At 44.2% G+C, this 21,266-nt stretch overlaps 1 protein-coding gene across 4 annotated transcripts in view; it reads left to right on the top strand.

Moving 5' to 3' along the window:
- Positions 1 to 21,266, top strand: part of ABHD6 (abhydrolase domain containing 6, acylglycerol lipase) — a 59,167-nt gene that overhangs the window by 6,329 nt on the left and 31,572 nt on the right. For all 4 annotated transcript variants that reach the window (XM_040628633.1, XM_040628631.1, XM_040628632.1 and 1 more), the window contains 2 exons: positions 4,386 to 4,450; positions 12,423 to 12,566. In XM_040628633.1, coding sequence (XP_040484567.1) covers positions 12,448 to 12,566 — 119 coding nt within the window. In that variant the 5' untranslated portion in view covers positions 4,386 to 4,450; positions 12,423 to 12,447. The remainder of the gene's footprint in view (positions 1 to 4,385; positions 4,451 to 12,422; positions 12,567 to 21,266) is intronic.

The raw sequence follows: 21,266 nt of genomic DNA, 5'->3' as shown, positions 1-21,266 counted from the left end.
GCTTGCCATTTAAACTGAGGTCCCCCGCCATCATCCCTCCCTCTGTTTTCAACCGTGGTGTCTAGCCGGGTGCCAGGAGCATCCCTGTCTTGATCATCTGTCTCTCCTAGCTCCTAGGACGTTTTGCAGATCGGTACAGGACAAACAGTGGAAAGTGAAATTGTAACTCTTGTGAGAGAGGCAGGATTTCATGAAATCAAAGCAAGCGATGTTGGAGAACTGCTTGATTGACATGTCAAGGCAATAATAGATGAGGATCTGGCCAAGTGAGACCTGATGAAGAGAAGGGGGGAAATTGCATTCAGAAATCAATTCTTTGAAAATCAAAGAATTAAGCCCTTGCGAGATCAATAAGGTATGTTTGCAAAAATGCCTTCTTTGTGATGGCACTGTGATAACCAAATGCTAACCGGAAGGATTTATCATGCTCTAAGACAGCCCACGTGAGACTTATTCTTTATTCTAAGAATTATCACAGGATTGCAGTTCTGACCTCATTTTCATTTTGTTCAATATTTACTCTTGCTTTTAAAATACATTTGGTTTTTTGGTTTTTTTATTTGGATTAAGTTCTAAACCAAACTGTGTTTTCTTCTTAACTGTGAGCTTTCCCATGTGGCTTCACCACAGGTCCCTTTTTTGGATGCTCATTCTCCAGGGTTATAGAGATCTCCTCTGGGAGGAGATTCTGCTAGAAAGAAGGTGGGGACCAGCTCACAAAGGGCCCTGAATGCTGAGCCTCTGCTGGGAGCCAGAAATCTTGTCCTGATAAAAATCTCCAGGCTCTTAATAACAGGGCTCCCTTCTGTCTAACGCCGACTTTGTTCCTGTGGTTAGAAAATGCTACAGACCAACTTCACCTCCTTTAGAAATGACAAAACCCTCTTTAATCTCCTTGCTTTTTCCTCTCATTGCGAAGCACAGATTCAGCAATGGGAGACTGTGTTTTGGTTGCTGAGGTTCTATTTTAGGCCCTGTGCCATTGCGTACCCATATAAAGGGCTATTTTAATTCCGTTCAGTCATGTGGAAAATAATCACGTAAGTGATGCTCTTTCTAGCACTTTACCTTTGAGAGGTGACCTCGGCTGATGACAGTGCATGCATCCGCACTAATCCGCCAGTGGAGTGCTGGAATCAAAGCTGGTTTGGACTCCCTGAGAGCCTGAAGACGTTGGGGTCTTTGGAGGTGAAAGGTCAAGTGACTTTGGCTCTTCTTCTATCCAGCAGGAGACTGGCTTTTATTTCTGGGGGGGGTTTCTTGTTTTAAACATGATTTCAAGCAGGCAGTTAGGTCAGACTCTCGTCAGCCTAGATCTTGAACCCCCCAAGGCTCATATTTTGAAGGTGCTAGGCTACGTGAGGTCACATGTTGGGTATTTTATTGCCTTGTTTCTTGGCCAGTGCAATTTTTTGGAAGATACGCTGCCAGATACATAAGCCACTTACCTTCCAGCTGAGCCCCTGATTCAGCTGCCTGCTTTAACCCCCTCTGACTGTGTCCTTTCTCCCGAGAAGCAGGTGGCAGGATTATCTGGTTCTCTAATTCCCTGCCCACAGGACCAGCCTGACTAGGCTGAGTTTCCTTGCCCACAGAGCTGCCCCCAGGTGGTAGAAGCCAAGGAGAAGGGCTGTGGGCTTGGCTGGTTCTTAAACAGGAACCCCCAGGGGGAACCAGGTGCTAGCACTTTGGCACCAATTGGGACCAAGTGATCATCTTATCAGTACCTCTCCCAGAGCCACAAAGGAGATATGCCTGTCTGGTTTATGCACCTGTATGGTTGCAAAAGGGAAATCCTTACGCTCTTAGAGTGCTGGGCTTTGACCTTTGAGAACTGAATTTCCAACTGACTTAACCTTTGGATAGTCACACAGGACAGGATCCCTCTCTGGTCTTTGTTATCTTAGCAGGCAGCCTGGCCTTTTAGCTTGTGTAGAGGGAGAGGGATTTGCAGGCTAACAGCCTTCACATTTGTAGATCTTCCCTTATCATGTGAAACAATTAAGATTTGGTTGCTCACTCTCATGGGCCATTTTAACTAGCATAGGCTCCAGGACTGGCCAGTAGAACTCTTGGTGGTGATGAAAATGGTCTCTCTGTCCACTGTCCAGTCTGGTAGCCACTAGCTACGTGTGGCTCTTGAGCACGTGAAATGTGGCTAGTGCTGCCAAGGAACTGGATTTTACATTTTATTTAATTTTGATCGATTTAAACAGTCACATGTGGCTAACGGCTACTGTATTGGACAATGGAAGATAGACCATTCTAGTTGAGGACTTTATATTATATTTTGTAATTAAATAAAGAAAACCTTATACACGCACATAGTAGCAATTCAAAAGATACAAAAGGGTATCAGTGACAATCTTGCTCATCTCTGTCTCTAGTCCCCGTTTCCCTTCCCAGTGGCAGCCATGGTAACCAGTTTCTTGTGTATCCATCCAGAAACATTTCACACATATATAAACATAACATTTCTTTCTCTTTCTCCGTCCCTCTCCTCTTTCTCTCCTCTCTCTTTTAATGCAAGAGGCATTATTCCGTCCACATTCTACTCTTCCTGGGGTTTTGTTTGTTTGTTTGTTTGTTTGTTTTAGAGTCAGGGAGGGGTAGAGGGAGAGAGAGAATCTTAAGCAGTCCCCACACCCGCACAGAGCCGGCAGTGGATCTCGATCTCACAACCTTGAGATGATGACCTGAGCCGAAATCAAGAGTTGGGACGCTCAACTGACTAAGCCATCCAGATGCCCCTGTTCCTTGGTTTGTTTTTTTTTTTTTTTTTTGAGTTAACAATGAACCTTGGAGGTCACTATTTTAATGGCTTACATTTAATTTTATTTGTATTTAATGGTTATACATAATACTCCTTTATAAAGTTATCCCGTCATTCACTTAACAGGCCCCCTTAGAAGTGGGCATATGAGTTAATTCCAGCCTCTTGCCATGATAAATACCAGTGTGACAAGTAACTTGCACAAGCACGATCTCACATGTTCGGTATAAACACAAACTCTTAGAAGTGAGATGCTCAGGTCGGAGGAATGTGTGGTTTACATTGCCTCAGATTTTTACCAGATTGCCATCCATAGAGCTTGTTGATGGGAATAGAAGTTGGTGCGTGTGGAAGAGCGTCCCCCTCAGCCTCAGCGACAGTTAGTCAACTTTGTGTTCCTTGCCAGTACGATAAATCAAGATTGCCATTACCTTGTAGATTTAATCTGCATTTCTCTTATTATAAATGAGATTGAGGGTCTTTATATATGTTCCAGAGTCATTTCCTTTCTGGTAAATTGGCTACTCAGATCATTTGCCCATTTTTCTATTGGATTTTGTTGTTTTAATTGATTTGTAGGAAGCTTTTATACATTCAGGAAATTAGTCTGTTGCCTCTGATTTATATTGACAAGTCTTAATCTTGTTGGTGGTTCCTCTTTNNCTGTGGACATTTGAAAACATTTTATGCGGTCAACATATTAATCTTTTTGTTATGGCCTCTGCGTCTTATATCTGACTCAGGCTTTCCCCGCGGAGGTATTTTCAAACAGTTCTCAGGTTTTCTTCTAGAACCTCCATGGTTCCATGGTTCCTCACTGATTCCTCTGAAATAGTTCAGGGCTTTTGTGGATTTACTTTCCCTTGCCCGGCTCCTCATTCTCCTGCCGTGGTCCCTTTGCCAGTGGCTTTCTGTCCAGCCCTGGTTTTGAGCTTTGGGGTCCCTCTCACTAGCCTCTCTGGGAGAAACATGCCCTCATTTGTCCACTGGTTGCCACCTTCTTCTCATTCCTTTCTCTTAAAAAAATTTTCTTTTTTTAAATTTTTAAGTCATCTCTACACCCAACATGGGACTCAAACTCACAACCCCAAGATCAAGAGTTGCATGCTCTACCAACTGAGCCAGCCAAGCGCCCCTTCTCATTCCTTTCTGAGTACAACTTTTAGGTAAACCCTAATCCCGGATGGAGAAGGTGAAGATTCTTTTTGGGGCGTCTCAGTTACATTTGTGGGTCCCAGAGTCCCCTTTCCCCTCAGTGTGCCTGACAACCCCTCCCCTCCTTGTTGCCTTTCTCCCCCTAACCTCTGCAAGCCCAGGAATCATCAGGTCACTCCCTGCTTTGTACTCTTGCTGCAGATCTCTTCTTTGACCTCCTGCGGGCGGGCCTAGCTCATTATCTGACACGCCCTGCCCTTTGTGCCGGTTGCTTAATTGGGAGACGTGACTTGAACGAGAGGTGGGCTCTAAAGCTGCAGGGTATTTGTACTCTGCCGGTGCCGAGGAGGAGAGCACTCCGCCTCCAGCAAAGCCAGCAATTCTGTGGCTGTTAGCACTTCATTCATATTCTCTAATATGATTTAATGCTTTGTCATTTTCTTTCTTGTGATTCCAGAATCTCATTTTCAGCTTCTGCCAGAGCCAGTAGCAGTTGGGAAAGAAGGCTGTGTTCTTTGAAGAGTGAGTATGGATTTTTAACACTGTTGATTACCAAAAAAAAAAAAAAAAAAGCAGCCCTTAATGAGCTTGGGGCTCCTCTGTAAGCTTCCTCAAAACCTCTCTCCAGGCCAACTTGTAGTGGGCAATTTCTCTGGTTCAGTAGGTCTGCTGGGAGGGGTTTGGGCACCTGAAGGTCGGATACACACCCAAAAGCCCCCTATGGACAGTTCTCAAAGTCTGTGCCAGGAGCAGGGCTCTGAGCTTGAGGGGAATCTGGAAGATCTGAGCCTCTGGGAAGAAACCGGAATGCTTTCCTGGGGAGTGTGATATGTGATTTAGCCCCGAAGGTGGAGAGCAGTTCATCTAGCAGCCAGGACACGGGAGTGCTGCACATGAAGGGAACAGCCCGAGTAAAAACAAAGCGTGAGGCTGTGCCCGGCTGGCATGGGGACGGGAGTTGGTCATTCGGGGTGCAGGCAGAGATGGGGGCGTTGGTCCAGGAAGTTGGGTTGGGATCGTATTGAGTGGTTCGAGTTGACCTTCGACCAGGGCAGCCTAATGTATGGTAGGAGTTGTGAAGTTTCTCCTGGCAACTAGTGTTAGGGATGGGACAGATGGGAGCAAGAAGAAATGAGGACTCGGACCCAGGGTGGTGGCTGAGGGAGCTGGGGTCTGACTCACACCTGCTGGGAATTTGTCTTCCTTCCCAACATTCCTAGGATACATTGAACCAGATCAGCCTCAGGAATTGGTGGCAAGAGGCTTTCAGGGGTATAAACCCCCTAAAGCCGTGCTGTCTAATACAGAAGCTCCTCTTCATGTGTGGCTCTGCCACGCACTTAAAATGTGACAGGTGTCACAGAACTGAACTCTGAATTTTATTTAATGAAATTTAAATAGTCGTGTATTGAGCGGCCTAGTTTGTCTAGACTCACCCAAGCTGGCTCCAGTGCCGGCCCCTCTCCACCTCTGCGTAACAGGAGTGGGAAGCGTGAAAGATGTATCAGAGTCTGGGAGGCTAGATGGATGGGGAGAAATGAATGGGTCAGGAGAAGGGGGAGAGATGCGTCTGGGACATGGTAGGCCTGTTGAGTCATGCAGGTGCTCAGGCGGGCTTTTAGAAAAGTCTGGAAGGGGGTTCTGGCCAGGCATGTTGAGTTTTGAATTTCCTGAAGGAGGGAATGGTGGAAGATGTAGGGATGGAGAGCTCTCCAAGGAAGACGGCGGTGGGGGGGGGGGGAGCATTAGGGGAGTATCAGGAGACAGAATGAGGAGAGCATGATGGGAAAATCAGGAGAGAGAGAAAAGAGCATGATGAGAAAATCAGGAGAGAGAGGAGGGCATAATGGGAATATTGAGGGGCAGAGAGAGGCTAGCATCTCAGGGTCCAGGCCAGGTGTGCTCGTTTCAACAGCAGGGCTGTCAGTGACACCGGGCTGGCTCCATCGGTAGAGCGTGTAACTCTTGATCTCAGGGTCATAGTTCAAGCCCCACACTAGGCATGGAGCCTACTTTAAAAAAAGATAATTAATCAACAGTAGGGCTGTCAGCGCTGCAAAGCACAGAGGAGGAATGGGCTCAGCTGGACTGAGAAGGGGGACAATAAGATGAGGAGGGCATAGAGTTGGGCACCTTGTGGCAGTAATCCTGGGGGCCATGCCATGCTTTCAGTGGTGACTGGGCAAGCTTAACTGCTTATTTGGAAGTTTCGATGTGATTTTCCTCCATGACGGAGATGATATATATGACAAGAAGTTAGAACTGCCCGTTTCTTGGGATGCGTGCCTGGCTCAATCAGAAGAACATGTGACTCTTGATCTCAGGGTCGTGAGTTCGAGTCCCATGTTGAGTGTAGAGATTGCTAAAAAAAAAAAAAGAACTTCCCATTTCTTGAATTATTGTCTCATCAAGTCCTGGGGCTTCCACATAAGAGAATCTTACCATCTTTTTTTTTTTTCTAGCTGTTCATCATTAGTGACAGTTTTGAGAGATTGGTTTATCTTGACAAGCACCTAGTTTCAAAAAGCAGTGTTGGGTAGATGCAACAGTATTAAAGGGCTTGGATATTATACTCAGATTTTAGGAATTTAGCATATTCCTTGTGGAAAACATTGTAGGAAGAATTTTCATATTGCTGTATTAAGGGAAAACATTATAAGCGGCACTGGGCAGTATTTAAAAGAAAACAGCAGAAATTGGGTAATAAGCTAACTGGTAACCTGGAAAGTTAGCATGTTACTTGCTCTTAAAACAGTTCTAGAGGGGCGCCTGGGTGGCTGAGTCGGTTAAGAGTCTGTCTTTGGCTCAGGTTGTGATCCAGGGTCCTGGGATCGAGCCCCGCGTCAGTCTCTATGCTCAGCAGGGTGTTTGCTTCTCCCTCTGCCTCCCCCAACTCATTCTCACACTCGCTCGCTCTCTCTCAAATAAATAAAGTCTATTAGAAAAAAACAACAGTTCTAGAGAAGCACACACAATGCCAGTGGGGACGCTGACCTCCATGCCTTGTGTGTAAGTGATGCCCAGTGAACATCTGTAGCCAGCGAGCCCCGAGAGAAGGCCAGTGTGGCATGAACCAGGGACACCTGCAGGATTGCTTTGAAATGCAGACCATCCTCCTTGCCAGCCACATGACCTCGTGGGGCATTTTTTAACTTCTTTAAGCCTTAGTTTCTCCATCTTGAAAATGGGAGAAATGCTTCCTACCTCATAATATTGTGAGGGATAAGATGAGAGGATGTGGATGAACTGGCTGTCTGGGGTGTGGCATCCAGTAGTTACTCATAGATGGAGGGTGTGGCTCTCACATCCTTGGCTGTGGAGGTGGTGGTGGTGGTCCTGGTTACCGTTGCTCTTGTTGTTACAATAATATCTTGAAGAGACTAGGACTTCAGTCTGTCAGATATGATGGCGTATGGGTAAGATTATTTAGGGAAAGGCAAGATTCTTTGAAAATGTTTCACATTCTATTTTTTCTTAGACTTTTGCATTACATCCTAGGATGAGGATATTGGATCTCAGGATTCCCAGTTTGCAAAATCAGTGAGAACATGGACATCGTGACGCATTATGCCTTACTTCTCACCTCAGACTAGGGACTTTGAGATGCAATGTGTATGTGGAGCCACTGGTCTATCCTCTATCCATTAGTCTTCACCCCTGTATTTGGAGATAACGGCCCCAGATGCACAGCTTGGATGCTAACGGGAGGAGGCCTCCCGGGTGGCAGGCTCCAGTCTGGGATGTGAGAGTGTGTTACCCTCCCTGGTGTCCTAACAGCCAGCTCTCTTCTTCCTAAAGTAGCTTCTCTTCACACTGTGCCACGAGGCCACAGAGATCATTGTCGTTAACCCTGGGATGCCTTGCTTTTACTCAGCAGATATGTAAAACGAGTGCATTTCCCCCTCTTTTTCAGTCTCTTTCAGTGATTCAGGCAATAGGCATTGTCGAGCCACAGATACTTGCCTGGTACTGTTTTAGGTTCTGGGAACACGCAACAAGGAATAAGATTCTTGAGGGGGGCAAACCAGATCTTCCTCTTTAATTGTGTAGGGTAATTTCAGAAACGCTTTAAGTCTTCAGAGTAGGAAAAGACTGAAGAGGTGATTTGGATGAACGCTCTTATTTAATAGTTGAGGAAACCAAGCCCTCGCAGCTGGCGTGTGGAAGAGCCTGGTATGAGAGAACCAGCTGGAATGTCCCACCTTCAGCCCGGTTGGGGCCCATCCCTCATATGGATCTGCCCCACTGGCTGCCGTTCACGTATCACCATTCTGATTTTCATAAGACTGAGATACCGCCTACTTCGCATTTTTCTTGAAATTGACTCCTTTTAACTTAATTTTAAAAATTAATTTGCATCCCTACTATAAATTGAAAATATCTCTTTTCTTGCTAGATGGCATGCTGCCCCATTCATGAGTGACTTAAAAAAGACAATTAGATCTTTAAAAAAGAAAGAAGGAAGAAACCATAAAAATCAACACAAAGAAACCATGTTATTAAGTAGCTAGGAGCTGTTGCTTGCGAGAGGGGAAGACTTAGAGAAGTATCCGATAACACCATACCGAGAGTTCCATTGACCTTGGCAGAACTGACAAAGAGCTGAAAGCTGACTTCTCAGTATGGATGTCAGTGTTCTGTTACCCAGTTACTGCTGTGTAGCCCTGAGCATTATTTAGTATTCTCCTGCTCCCTAACATCATCTTGCAGGCATCAGTTGTACTGGCCCCATCCTTCGGCCAACTCCACTTTCCACCCTGTAGTTGAATGTCAGTCATTGGTGGTTCCAAGTTCACAAGGGTTCCATGTTTCCGTCTCCAGCCTCTCCTTTAGGTACATAGAGTATCGTATAAACAAACCTCAGCGGGGTAGGAAAGCTGCCTTTTTAAAGGAAAACCGGAGCAACTCCTTTTTAAAATGAAGGATGATAGGACGCGTGGGTGGCTCAGTCGGCTAAGCGTCTGCTTTCGGCTCAGATCATGACCCCGGGATCCTGGGATCGAGTCCCGAGTCAAACTCCCCACTCCACAGGGAGCCTGCTTCTCCCTCTGTCTACCACTCTCCCTGCTTGTGCACTCTTGCTCTCTCTGACAAATAAATAAAGAAATAAAATCTTTAAAAAGAAATCTTTAAGTAAATAAATACAATAAAATAAAATGAAGGATGCTACAGAGGTAGGGATAGTCACCCACTCCCTTGCATACAGAAAACTCAGGGGGCGCCTGGCTGGCTCAGTCAGTAGAGCATGCACCCTTTGATCTCGGGGTTCTGAGTTGGAGCCCCACGTTGGATGTAGAGATTCCTTAAAAATAAAATCTTAAAGAAAACAAAGGAAAACTCAGAAAGCATTAAGTTTCTTCACCCGGGGCCTGTCTACATTTGACCTGGTCAGGGAAGGTGTGCAGGCTTCTCGGTCATACGTCCAAGCCTTGCTAAGTCGGTGAGGCTCTACAGAAGACTTCATTCTGCAATGAAACGGGAGGTGGGGCCGGCTAAAACCTTGCCCCAAGCTGACTGGGACATCCGTAGCAGGCGTTGACAAAGCCATGACATCTCTTTTGATGATTAGACCTTCACCTTGGGGCTGCCATCTCTAGTGTCAGGGTCTGTGATGTCATGGCCTTGGGCGTAAAATGTTCTAGTTCCTCATCCAAAGGAGCATCATGTAATTAACTTCCTGCAGCTCAGACACCGGAATTCAGGGTAACCCACAGCAGTTTTAAGGACTTGGTGTAATGTGGCAAAGTCCTCTTGAAGCGGACAGTTCCTATTCTTGTTGACTCTTTTGTGACCCACAGTGTTCAAACAGATTTGTAAAATTTCCTTCACTCCGAAAGTAATTTGCTTACCCCTTGACACTGAGGCCTTTTAGCATCGTAAATTGTACCCGGAGATAAATAGGTGACTCCTCCAGGGAGTTTTGTTATTACTGAAAGAAAAAAGTCAGGCCTCTTACAGCATCATCGGGAATTGTTGGTTATCTCTAAAACCAACAGGATTGAGCCCATTTTGTAACTTCGCTTTTTCACTAATTCACTTGCACCATATTTGTGTCCTGTGCTGTTCTTGGCGCTGAGAAGGAACACAGACAATTGGCCCTACCCTCGAGGAGCTTTCTAGAAGGTGAAATAGGCCGATGACTTAAGTGTGTTGGAACATGTTTATGGTGTCAGAAATTTAGAGGACAGTTGAATCAGCAGCACACACAGTGCTTCTGCCCCCGAGAAGGCGTTCTTTCCCACCGGTTCAACACGGTACCCAGATGGAGTGTGTGTGCGGGACTGAAAAGAGCTGTCTACCCCACTATATGTGCATCTGTCTCCCCCTGCCCCACCCCCCAAGACTGTGAGGGGTTTGTTCACCAGCCCCTTGTAGGGGACAAATCATGTAAATGGGAGAAACCAGTATTGCATTATATGTTAACAAAATTTAAATTTAAAAAAATTGTCCATGGAGATGTCCTATCTTCATGGAGAAATTAGGAGTGACAACAGTGTGAGTATTTAACAGCAAAGAGCTTACAAAGATTGGGAAAAGACCATTTGAAAAAAAAAATTTAGACAAAGCAGAGCTTGGTGCAAAGGGAATGGGTCCAAGCAGAAACCTGTTTTGTAATCATGACTTTTTCAACTGAGTAACCTTGGACGAGCTACTTAACCTCTGTGTGCCTTAGTTTTCTCAGCCTGTAAAACGGCATAAAACACCCACCTTGCCTGTTGGACAGGACTTGGTGTGCCATACCAGGCGTTGATCACTTTCAGCCCGCTGGCCAAATTCAGCCTGCAGCCTATTTCTAATGAAATCTTATTGGAATATGGTCCCTCCCATTTATTACATGCTGGGTGTGACTGCTTTCTCAGGACAATGACAGATCAAGTAGTTGTGACAGACCCTATGGGGCTCCCAATGCAAAAATATTTATCATCTGGCCCTGTGTTCAGTGACGTTAGTGAGGTCATACCATTACGAATTTATTGTAAAATTGAAATATGTATCGGTTTACAGACGTATGTGAGAGATATCACTTCATTTCTCAAGAAATATAAGGAAGGGTGGGATTTCCGGGATATTAATGCTTTTTCTTGTAGAAGTCTCTGTTTTGTTTGGTGAAATGTTGGTTTGTTCTTAGGCAGCCGGGAATCCTTAGGTTGCAAGGGCCACCCCTGGCGCATGGGTCCTTGCAGGAGTTATTTTCTTGATCAGAGAGGATGGTGGGACTTGCACTATTTCTTATTTCATGAGAAGATGAGCCGTGTTGTGAACTCCTAAAACAGGACAGAGTGAGGGCTCCTGATTCAGCTGTGGTTTCTAGAGCAGCTAGAAATGTGTCAGGCCCTCGTCTAGGTGCTGGAGACACGTAGTAGTCCCTGTCCTCCTGGTACTCGTGTTCCAGCCTTGAGATGTGCCCAGCAAGTCTGCAGGAAGACCTCAGGAAGTGTGCTGAAAACTCCACTGTTGGGATTTGTTCCCTCCTGACTTTTTATTGTATCGTACTTATTTTTGAACAGGCTATACATGTGTAAGTGATAAATAACCAAAAGCTTTAAGAGGTGGACAGTGAAACACAAGTCTTCCTTCTATTCCTGACACCCAGCTACTAGTTCCCCACCTTAGATGGACCTAATGACGTTACACATCCTTTCGATTGATGGTAGCATTCATGTGCACATGACGTTTCCATTTCTTTTAGGTTCTCTGTCCTCTTTAACTTTTTTTAAAAGATTTTGTTTGTTTCTTTGTTTGTTTATTCAGAGGACAAGTTGCGGGAGGGGCAGAGGGATAGAGAGAATCTCAAGCAGACGCTGCTGAGCGGGGAGCCCTAGGGCTCCATCTCATGACCTTGAGATCATGACCTAGCTGAAATCAAGAGTCAGATGCCCAACGAACTGAGCCACCCAGGCACCCCTGTCCTAACTTTTAATTTTTAAAAATTGCAAACTTCACAGAAAAGTTGAAAGAACACTACCTTGTCACCTTCACCTGAATTCACCAGTGGTTAACATTTATCATATTTGTTATAATGTTCTCTCTTCTCCCCTCCTTGGGCCGCCACATTTTTTTCCCCTTAATTTTTAAAAGTGAGCAGCAGAAACAAACACTGAGTAGCAGATATCACTCTTCTCGCCACTTAATACTTCAGCAGACATCTCCTAGGAGCAAAGATACCCTCTTACGTATAAACATAACCACAATTTCATCCCCCCCGCTTAAGAATTGTGTCACTGATACAGTAATATTATCTCATATCTGGTCCTTACTCAGACTTCCTCATTGGCTTTACCGATGTCCTTTATAGCTTAAAAAAAATCCGGGATCCTCTCAGGGATTCTTTGTTATATTTAGTTTTTATGCCGATTTAGATTTTTTAAGCGCTTGTCAGCTTTTGTTCTCTCCTGACCTTTACTCTCATTCTGGGTCCTTCTGTCTTCCACTCTGCTTCTTCATCTTTTGTCTTGAGACAGAGTTTCAATATTTACTCTCTTCGGCCCTGCAGGTGTCAGCCAATCTTAAAGAGCAGGATGGATCTTGACGTGGTTAACATGTTCGTCATTGCGGGCGGGACGCTGGCCATCCCAATCCTGGCATTTGTAGCCTCGTTTCTCCTATGGCCTTCAGCGCTGATAAAAATCTATTACTGGTAAGTTAATTTTATAATTCAAGTATTCGAGAGTATCATAATAACAGTGTCTTCTTCTTTGCTTATCCTTTTGGTGGCGGTTTTTCAACACTTTATCATGAAATTTTTCAAACATACAGGAAAGTTGAAAGACATCCTGTCTTGAGTCTGGGGAGTGTTCTTGAAGAATTGGTGGTAACTCGTCACTGGGTAAATTCTTTCTGGTTTCTGATAGCATCTTTGCCTGGGAGGCCACCCTCACTCCCAGAGTCACTGATTCTATCTTCAGACAAGGATCGTGCATGGTTATGGGAGCTCCTTTGGTATTTTCTTGGTCGTTGGATTCTGACCCAGCCATGTCCTGACAGGTGCAGTGATGTGCACTGAAAAATGAGGTGGAAAGACCAGGGAGGAGATGGCATGGGTAGGACAGAATGGGTTTTAGGATTGTTCTAAACGTGTTCATTAGTAAAGGGACAGAAAGAAAAAGAAGTTTCCAGAATTGTTATCAGTCTTAGACCATCTTTGCGAGTCTTGCCGTATCTGTAGAACAGCTCTACTTTCCTTTTGTATTTTCTTTAGAGTAAGTCACTCTCTTTACCTTAAATCGATTTAAGAGTGATATAAATATTACTACTGTAAGCAGAAAATTTGTTTGCCGTGCTTGCCATAAATATATAAATTAATATTAAAAAGTAAAACTGAGCACAGTGCCGTTCAACGGTGTTCTTCAACTCCAGCCTACCAAAGACTGTGTCTCCTTGCTCTTCGTTACGAAGTCCGGAGAGGTGTGAAAGATGTAGCAGCCCCGAACAGAGCCTTCCTCATGGGTGAAATCAGATTAACAGTTGAAAGGAGATTAGCTTTCTCATGATGTGCTTCACTGACTTTTCATGCCATGGTCCATTTACCAAATAAAATCACCCTTCGTGCCCCACAGTGTGTGTCCCCTGGCGAAGGCAATCCCAAAATAGCCCTGGTTCCTCTCTGTGCCACACGGAGAAGGGAAGCGCATTGAGATTTAACCAGGACTCCGGCAGTTAGAATCGCTTTCTATGCACAGAGGAAAGAACGCAGAGAGATTGCACTCGTGCCCTTTATCTGCTCTCCTTTCTGGCTCCCTTTTGTTTCATTAGAGTGTGGAATTTTCCGCCTGCCCGCTGGGCTCTGATCCTTGAAAAGAAGCTAATTGAACAGAAGGGAGCTTTTCATCCTGCACTCTCCCGCTCCCTCTTGGAGGGGGGGTGGTGGTGGTGACCCTTTCACAGGGTTACTCGGGACCCACCTCTGCTTCGGGGAAGCTGAGACTCTGGCTGCTTTAGTGCGATTGCCCTGCAGCACCAGCAGCCGGAGAGCTTGGGGGCCAAGGCCCCCCCCGTGTGGCCCGTGCCACAGAGAGCCCAGACTCGGGAGCCCCTTGTGGCTCTGCAGGCACCACAGCCCTCCACTCACAAATGCCATCTTTCTTAACTCCAGTCAAGGCAGAGAATACAGTTCAGTGATGGGGCCGTCACCATGGATATGGCTGCAGACAGAGGTGTGATTATATAAAGGCTGGTTCAACCCACCACATGAGGAAACCAGCCTCCATGCTGTGCAGTCCCTCCATCCCCAGCTTCCTTGGGCTGTCAGGGAGAAGGCTTTCAGAGTCAAGAATGCCAGAATAATTTTGACATTTGAGCTTTGAAAAGAAAAATAACCTCATAGCAAATAATTTACCTTCTTATTGAGTTAAAATTCACATAACATAAAATTCACCATTTTAAAGTGTATAATTCAGTAGTTTTAATATATTCATGGCATTGAAGCACCTGGCCGGCTCAGTCAGAAGAACTTGTGACTCTCGATCTCAGGATCATGAGTTTGACCCCGAAGTTGGATATAGAGATTACTTAAAAAATTTTTAAATAAAAACTAAAAAAAATACACACACACACACACACACACACACACACACACACACAGTGTTGTGTAACCATTACCACTATCTAATTCCAGAACATTTCCATCTTCCCAAAAGGAACCCCCGTACCTGTTTGCAGTCACTCACAGTTTCCCTGTCCCTTCATCCCCTGGCAACTTAAAACTTTGGATTTTCCTATTTTGGCCATTTCATATAAATGAGATCATATAATTTGTGGCATTTAATGTCTGATTTCTTTGACTTAACATGTCTTCAAGGTACATCCATGTTGTAGCATGTGTCAGTATTTCATTATAATGGCTGAATTCTAGCCCATTGTGTGGTTATATGACATACTATGTGTTTAAAAGGACATTTGTATTGTTTCCACTTTTTGCCTATTCTGAATAATGCCACATAGCAAATAATTCACTTTTATTAACAAATAATAGCACTAAAACCCTAAGAGGTCCTGCAGAGCAGAGCATTCAGTCCCTTATTTAAATGACAGTATAGGGGCGCCTGGGTGGCTCAGTGGGTTAAGCATTTCAGGTCATGATCTCAGGGTCCTAGGATCCAGCGCCGCACTGCATCGGGCTCCCTGCTCGACGGGAAGTCTGCTTCTCCCTCTCACTCTCCCTCTGTGCACTCTCGCTGTCTCTCACAAATAAATAAAATCTTTTAAAAAAATGACAGTATAGATGCATGTGATCCTAAAGCCTGCCCATGCCTGTCACCAGCTCAGAGCGGTAGCCAGAGGACAAACACCGTGTTCTTGATTTTATGAACTCAGGCACACAAGCCAAGAGGAAACCCAGCTGGTTGGAGAAAATGAAAATCCTAGAAAACCTTTTGGTTCATGCCAGGTCGTATTGTGGCATAAAGGGTTGTGATGATGGTACCAGAACCCATAATGCTTTACAAAGGGCTATCGGAAGTCCTGTGATTTCCTCCTCCTCCTGCCCCCGTCGTAGTGCACAGCCTGTTTCCTTCATCTTACCTCACTGCAAGTGACATTTACATGGTGGCTGTCATGGGATGAACAGCTTTACCATGAGTCACTTACATCCCTTAACCACAGCTACTCCTCCAAACACCTTGATTTGCTCAGCTACCCATAATGACCACCCCCGTGGAGTCACTTTGCAGAGCTAGGTGGGTCAGGTTAATTTTCACGGTTGCTACGTGAACAGGAACAGCAGGCAGTAGAGCTAGCCGGGCATCCCAAACGCCCCAAGCTGCTCTGCCGATGCCCAGAAGGGTGTGGTGTAATCGCAGCAGACTCTCTCCTGTACATCTCTCTGAGATCTTCTGAGCCCCTTAGGGAACAGGAACACGTGGACCCCAGTAGACCATGGCTGCTCTTCAGAGCTGCTCTCTAGGTCTCAGTGTCCCTGGAGCATGGCCAGCCTCTCTCCACAGCAATGTGGACCATGGTTGCCCCTGTAGGAGGCACCAGATGCTTTGCTGTGAGTCAACAGAGAACCACAGTTGGAGGTGCTGGGGCCACTGTGGGTGACATCAGAGGCAGTTCGCAGGATGAAAGAGACTGGGGTTTTTAAAGATTTTTATTTTCCCTGAAGAAACCCAGTTGTGACATAAAAGTAAGAAATCATAAATATAAGAGAAAAAGATGGACAAGAATTGAAAAAGAAAAAAGAAAACTACCATTGTTTGCAGATGACAGGATTGTGTTCATAGAAAGTCCAAAGGAATCTATGGATAATTTTTGGGAATTAATAAGTGAGTTTGGCAAGATTGCTAAATACAAGATAAGTAAACAAAAATCAGTTATATTCTTATATGACAGCAACGAAAGATGGAAAATTTAAAAAAATTTAATGATACTATTTACTGTTGTATCAACAAATACAGAATACCTAAGGATAAATCTAAAGAACAATATGGAAGGCTTCTGGACAGAAAACTATGAAGTATTAGAGAGATTTTGAAAGACCTAAAGTAATGGAGATATAGGCAGTATTTGTGAGTTGGAAGACTTTCTTATCACAGGGATGTCAGATTTCCCTAAAATGATACATAGTTCAATGTGCACCATTTAAAATCCCAAGCAGGTTTTTTTTTTAAAAGAGATTTTATTCATTTATTTGAGAGACAGAGATCACGAGTTGGGAGGATGGGCAGAGGGAAAGAGAGAGGAAGTCTCCCCACTGAGCAGGGAGCCCAATGCAGGACTCGATCCCAGGACCCTGGGATCATGACCTGGGCTGAAGGCAGATGCTTAACTGACTGAGCCACCAAGGCGTCCCCCCAGCTGTTTTTTTTTTTTTAAATATGGAATTTAATAAACTGCTTCTTAAATTTATAAAGAAAAGCAAAGAGCCAATTAAGCAAGACGGTCTTGAAGAGGAACAATGTGAGATGATTTACATGACCAGCTGTCAAACCTAATTATAAAGCAAAAATAAATCAAGGCAGCATAAAATTGGCACGAAGAAGGGCAGAGCAACGGGACAGGAGAGCCCAGGAACAGATGCACATAGATACAGTCTCTGAATTATGACAAAGGTAGCACTGCTTTGCAGCGGGGGAAGGGGGCTGTGTCAACTAGATATCCATCTGGGAGAAAAGTTCATCGTGACCCCTTTGGTAGGCAGAATTACTAAAATAGCCCTACAAAGATCTATCTCTCTAATCCCGGAACCTGTGAATATGATGACAAATCACTCCCACAGTCGTTATGTTATATACGTACGGTTGACCTACAGACAAGATTATCCGAGGAAGCCTGATCTAGTCCTTTAAATATTAGCCCTTTAAAAGTGGAGGGTTCGAAGCACGAGAAAGACTCAGTGCTAATGCTAGTTTGAAGTCGGAGAGAGGATCCCACGAGAAGGAATGCCAGTGGGCTCTAGGAGCAGACAGCCCCTGGCCGACAACCAGCAAGACGGCAGGGACCTAGGTCCTAGACCACAGGGAACGGAATCCTGCTAATAACCTGAATAATAAGCTTAGAAGCTGAGTCCTTCCCGGAGCTTCCAGATTGGAGCCGGCTGGTGCCTTGATTTCAGCTTTGTGATATCTTCAGAAGAGAAACTCGGCTAAGCTCACGCCTGACCTACAGAACCGTGAGTTAATACATGAGTGTTGTTTTAAGCTGCTAAGCTTGGTAATTTGTAAAGCAGCCATAAAAAAGAATACAGCCTCATCTACAGCCTGTACCATGCACAAAAATCAAATCCAGGTGGATTATAGACCGAAACGAAACAATAAAGCTTTTGTAAGAAAACATAGAAAAACCTCACAACAGAGGTTACCCAAATGGCCAGTAAACATATGTAATGGCGCTCAACTTCTTTGGCCATGCAGGAAATTTAATCAATGAAAACCACAAGGAGAGGCCATTTCCCACCCACCAGGATGGCTAAAGTGAAACAGGCTAACAATTCCAAGTATGGGCCAGGATGTTGTATTCATATCCTAGAGCTGCTGTGATAAATGGCCACAATCTGGGTGACTTAAAACAACAGAAATGTATTCTCTCACAGTTCTGCAGGTTGGAAAACTAAATCAAGGTGTTGGCAAGGTTGGTTCCTTCTGGTGGCTCTGAGGGAGCATTTGTTCAGTGGCTCTTCCCTAGCTTCTGGTGACTGTGAGCTATCCCGGGCATTCTTTGACTTGTAAATATGTCCTTCATATGTAGACGTGTTGCTCGGCTGTCTGCCTCTATATGTCATATGGTGGTGTTCCTTTGGTGTGTTTCTGGGTCCACATTTAGCCTTTTTATATGAGTGCACCAGCCATATTGGATTTGGGGCCAACTGTAATCTAGTATGACCTCAACTCGATTATATCTGGAAAGATGCTGTTTCCAAATAAGGTCATATCCACAGGTTCCAGATAGACATGAAATTGGGGGACATACTATTCAACCCAGTATGGATGTGGAGCAACTAGAGTCTGGCATCTTGTTGATGAAAGTGTAAACTGGGGCACCTGGGTGGCTCAGTTTGTTAAGCATCTGCCTTCGGCTCAGGTCATGATCCCACGGTCCTCGGATCAAGCCCCACATTATGCTCCCTGCTCAGCGGGGAGCTTGCTTCTCCCTCTGCCTCTGCCCCCTGCTCGCGTTCTCTCTCTCTCTGTCTTTCTATCTCAAATACATAAACAAATAAAATCTTTAAAAAAAAAAAGTGTAAATTGGTTTGGAAAACTTTTTGTCAATATGACCCCCTCATTTCATGCGATAGAAATATGTGTGTAGTACATATATATATAGAGAGAGAGAGAGATCAAAAGACATATAAAAGAATGTCCCATAGCAGCTTCATTTATAGAACCTCCAAACTGGAAACAACAGTGTCTATTAATACCATAATAGATAAGTAAATAAAGGTATAGTTGTGCCACTATTCATATAGCATTCAGTGGAAAGGATAGAACTTATATTCTACCACACAAACATAATATTGAATGAAGGAAGTCAGATACAAACAAATACTTATCGTATGGTAAAGTTCTGAAACAGCAGAACTGTCCTGAAGAGGCAAAGGGAGGCAGGGGTTACCTTTGGGGGTGGTGATGGGGAAAGACACAAGATAGGCACCTAGGATGCTGGTCATATTCTAGATCCTAATCTGGGTCAGATGCTGGGTTCATTCGTTTTGTGCAAATTCATCAGGCCGTACGCTTAAAATGCGTGCAATTTTTCTATATGATTTATGCTTCAGTTAAAGGTTTCTCTAAAAAATAACAATGAAGGATGTAGAGAAATTGGACCACTTGTGTACTGCTTGTGGGAATGTAAAATTGTGCAACCACTTTGGCAAGGAGTCTGGCAGTTCCTCAAAGGCTTCTTTAAAAAAAGCTACCATATGATCCAGCAATTCCACGCCTAGGTGAGCTGAGAACACCCAAGAGAACTGAAAACATGTGTCCACAGAAAAAGTTGTGCGTGAATGTTCATAGTGCCATTATTTAGCTCCTAAGAGCTAAAAAGGAGAAACAACCCAAATGTCCATGAACCGATGACTGGATAAACAAGTGTGCATATCCATATGATGGAATATGATTTAGCCTTAAAAAAGAGTGGGGCACTAGACGCCTGGGTGGCTCAGTCAGTTAAGCATCTGCCTTTGGCTCAGGTCCTGATCCTGGGGTCCTGGGATCAAGTCCCGCATTGGGCTCCCTGCTTGGCGGGGAGACATGAAGTAAACACAAAGAGACACGAAGGAAACTAGTGGTTGTCAGGACCTATAGGGAGGAGAGTGAGTGCTAATCGGTGTGGATTTCTTCATTCCTTCTTTCTTTCTTTCTTTCTTTCTTTCTTTCTTTCTTTCTTTCTTTCTTTCTTTCTTTCTTCTTTCCTTTTCTTTCTTTCCTTTTCTTTCTCTTTCTTTCTTTCTTTCTTTCTTTCTTTCTTTCTTTCTTTCTTTCTTTCAGTAAAATATACATAACATAAAATTTACCATCCCGTTTTAAAGTATACAGTTCAGTCTTCTTTCTTTTTGATGAAAATGTTCCAGATACAGATAGTGGTGATAGTTGCACCACTTTGTGAATATACTTTTAAAAAAAATCCTCAGTTGTACCCTTTAAAAAGGTGACTTTTACGGTATGTCAATTACATGTCAATAAAAAGAAATCTATACTCAACATCCTAGTCATTAGGGAAATGCAAATCAAAACCACAGTGAGATACTACACACCCATTAGGGTGGCTATTATATATATTATTTTTATTTTATTTTATTTTATTTTATTTTATTTATTTATTTTTTAGGGTGCCTATTTAAAAAAAACAGAAGGGGCGCCTGTGTGGCTCAGTCGTTAAGCGTCTGCCTTTGGCTCGAGGCGTGATCCCGGAGGTCTGGGATCGAGCCCCACATCAGGCTCCTCGGCTGGGAGCCTGTTTCTTCCTCTCCAACTCCCCCTGCTTGTGTTCCCTCTCTCGCTGGCTGTCTGTCTTTGTCAAATAAATAAATAAAATCTTAAAAAAAAAAAACAGAAAACAAGTGTTGGTGAGAATTTAGAGAAACCCTTGTTCATTGCTGGTAGAAAGGTGAAATAGTACAGCTGCTGTGGACAAATTTAGTAGTTCCTCAGAAAAGTTACACATAGAATTACCTTATGATCCAACGGTTCTACTTTTGGGTATATACCCCAAAGACTTAAAAGCAGGGACTCAAACAGACATCTATATACCGATGTTCACAGCAACATTTCTCATAATAGCCAGTAAAATGAAACTATCCAAATACTCATCAATAGATGCATGATAAACAAAATGTACCTATATACCATGGAATAGTATTCAGTTTTTAAAAGGAATGAAATTCTAGGGGCGCCTGGGTGGCTCAGTCAGTTAAGTGTCTGCCTTTGGCTCGGGTCATGATCCCAGGATCTTGGGATCGAGCCCTGCATCAGGCTTCATGCTTGGTGGAGAGCCTGTTTCTCCCTCTCCCCCTGCTTGTGTGCTCTCACTGTCTCTTGCTCTGTCAAATAAATAAATGAAATCTTAAAAAAAAAAAATGACATTCTGATACCTGCTCCAACATGGATGAACCTTGAAATCATTATGCTCAGTGGAATAAGCCAGACACAAAAGAACAATGTTGTATGAATCTACTTATATGAGGTACCTAGGATAGGCAGACTCATAGAGATAGAAAGTAGAATAGAGGTTATCAGGGGCTGAGGGGAAGAGGGGAATAGGGTTATAGAATTTCTGTTTGGGATGATGAAAAAGTTCTAGAAATGGATGGTAGTGATGGTTGATGGTGGTGATGGTTGATGGTTGATGTACAGCATTGTGACTGTACTTAATGCCACTGACTTGTGTGGTTAAAATAGTGAAT

Source organism: Ursus maritimus, unplaced genomic scaffold (genome assembly GCF_017311325.1).
Source record: "Ursus maritimus isolate PB19 unplaced genomic scaffold, ASM1731132v1 scaffold_14, whole genome shotgun sequence".
Lineage (NCBI taxonomy): Eukaryota > Metazoa > Chordata > Mammalia > Carnivora > Ursidae > Ursus > Ursus maritimus.
The sequence above is the reverse complement of the archived record's forward strand: the minus strand, read 5'-3'. Positions and strand labels throughout refer to the sequence as shown.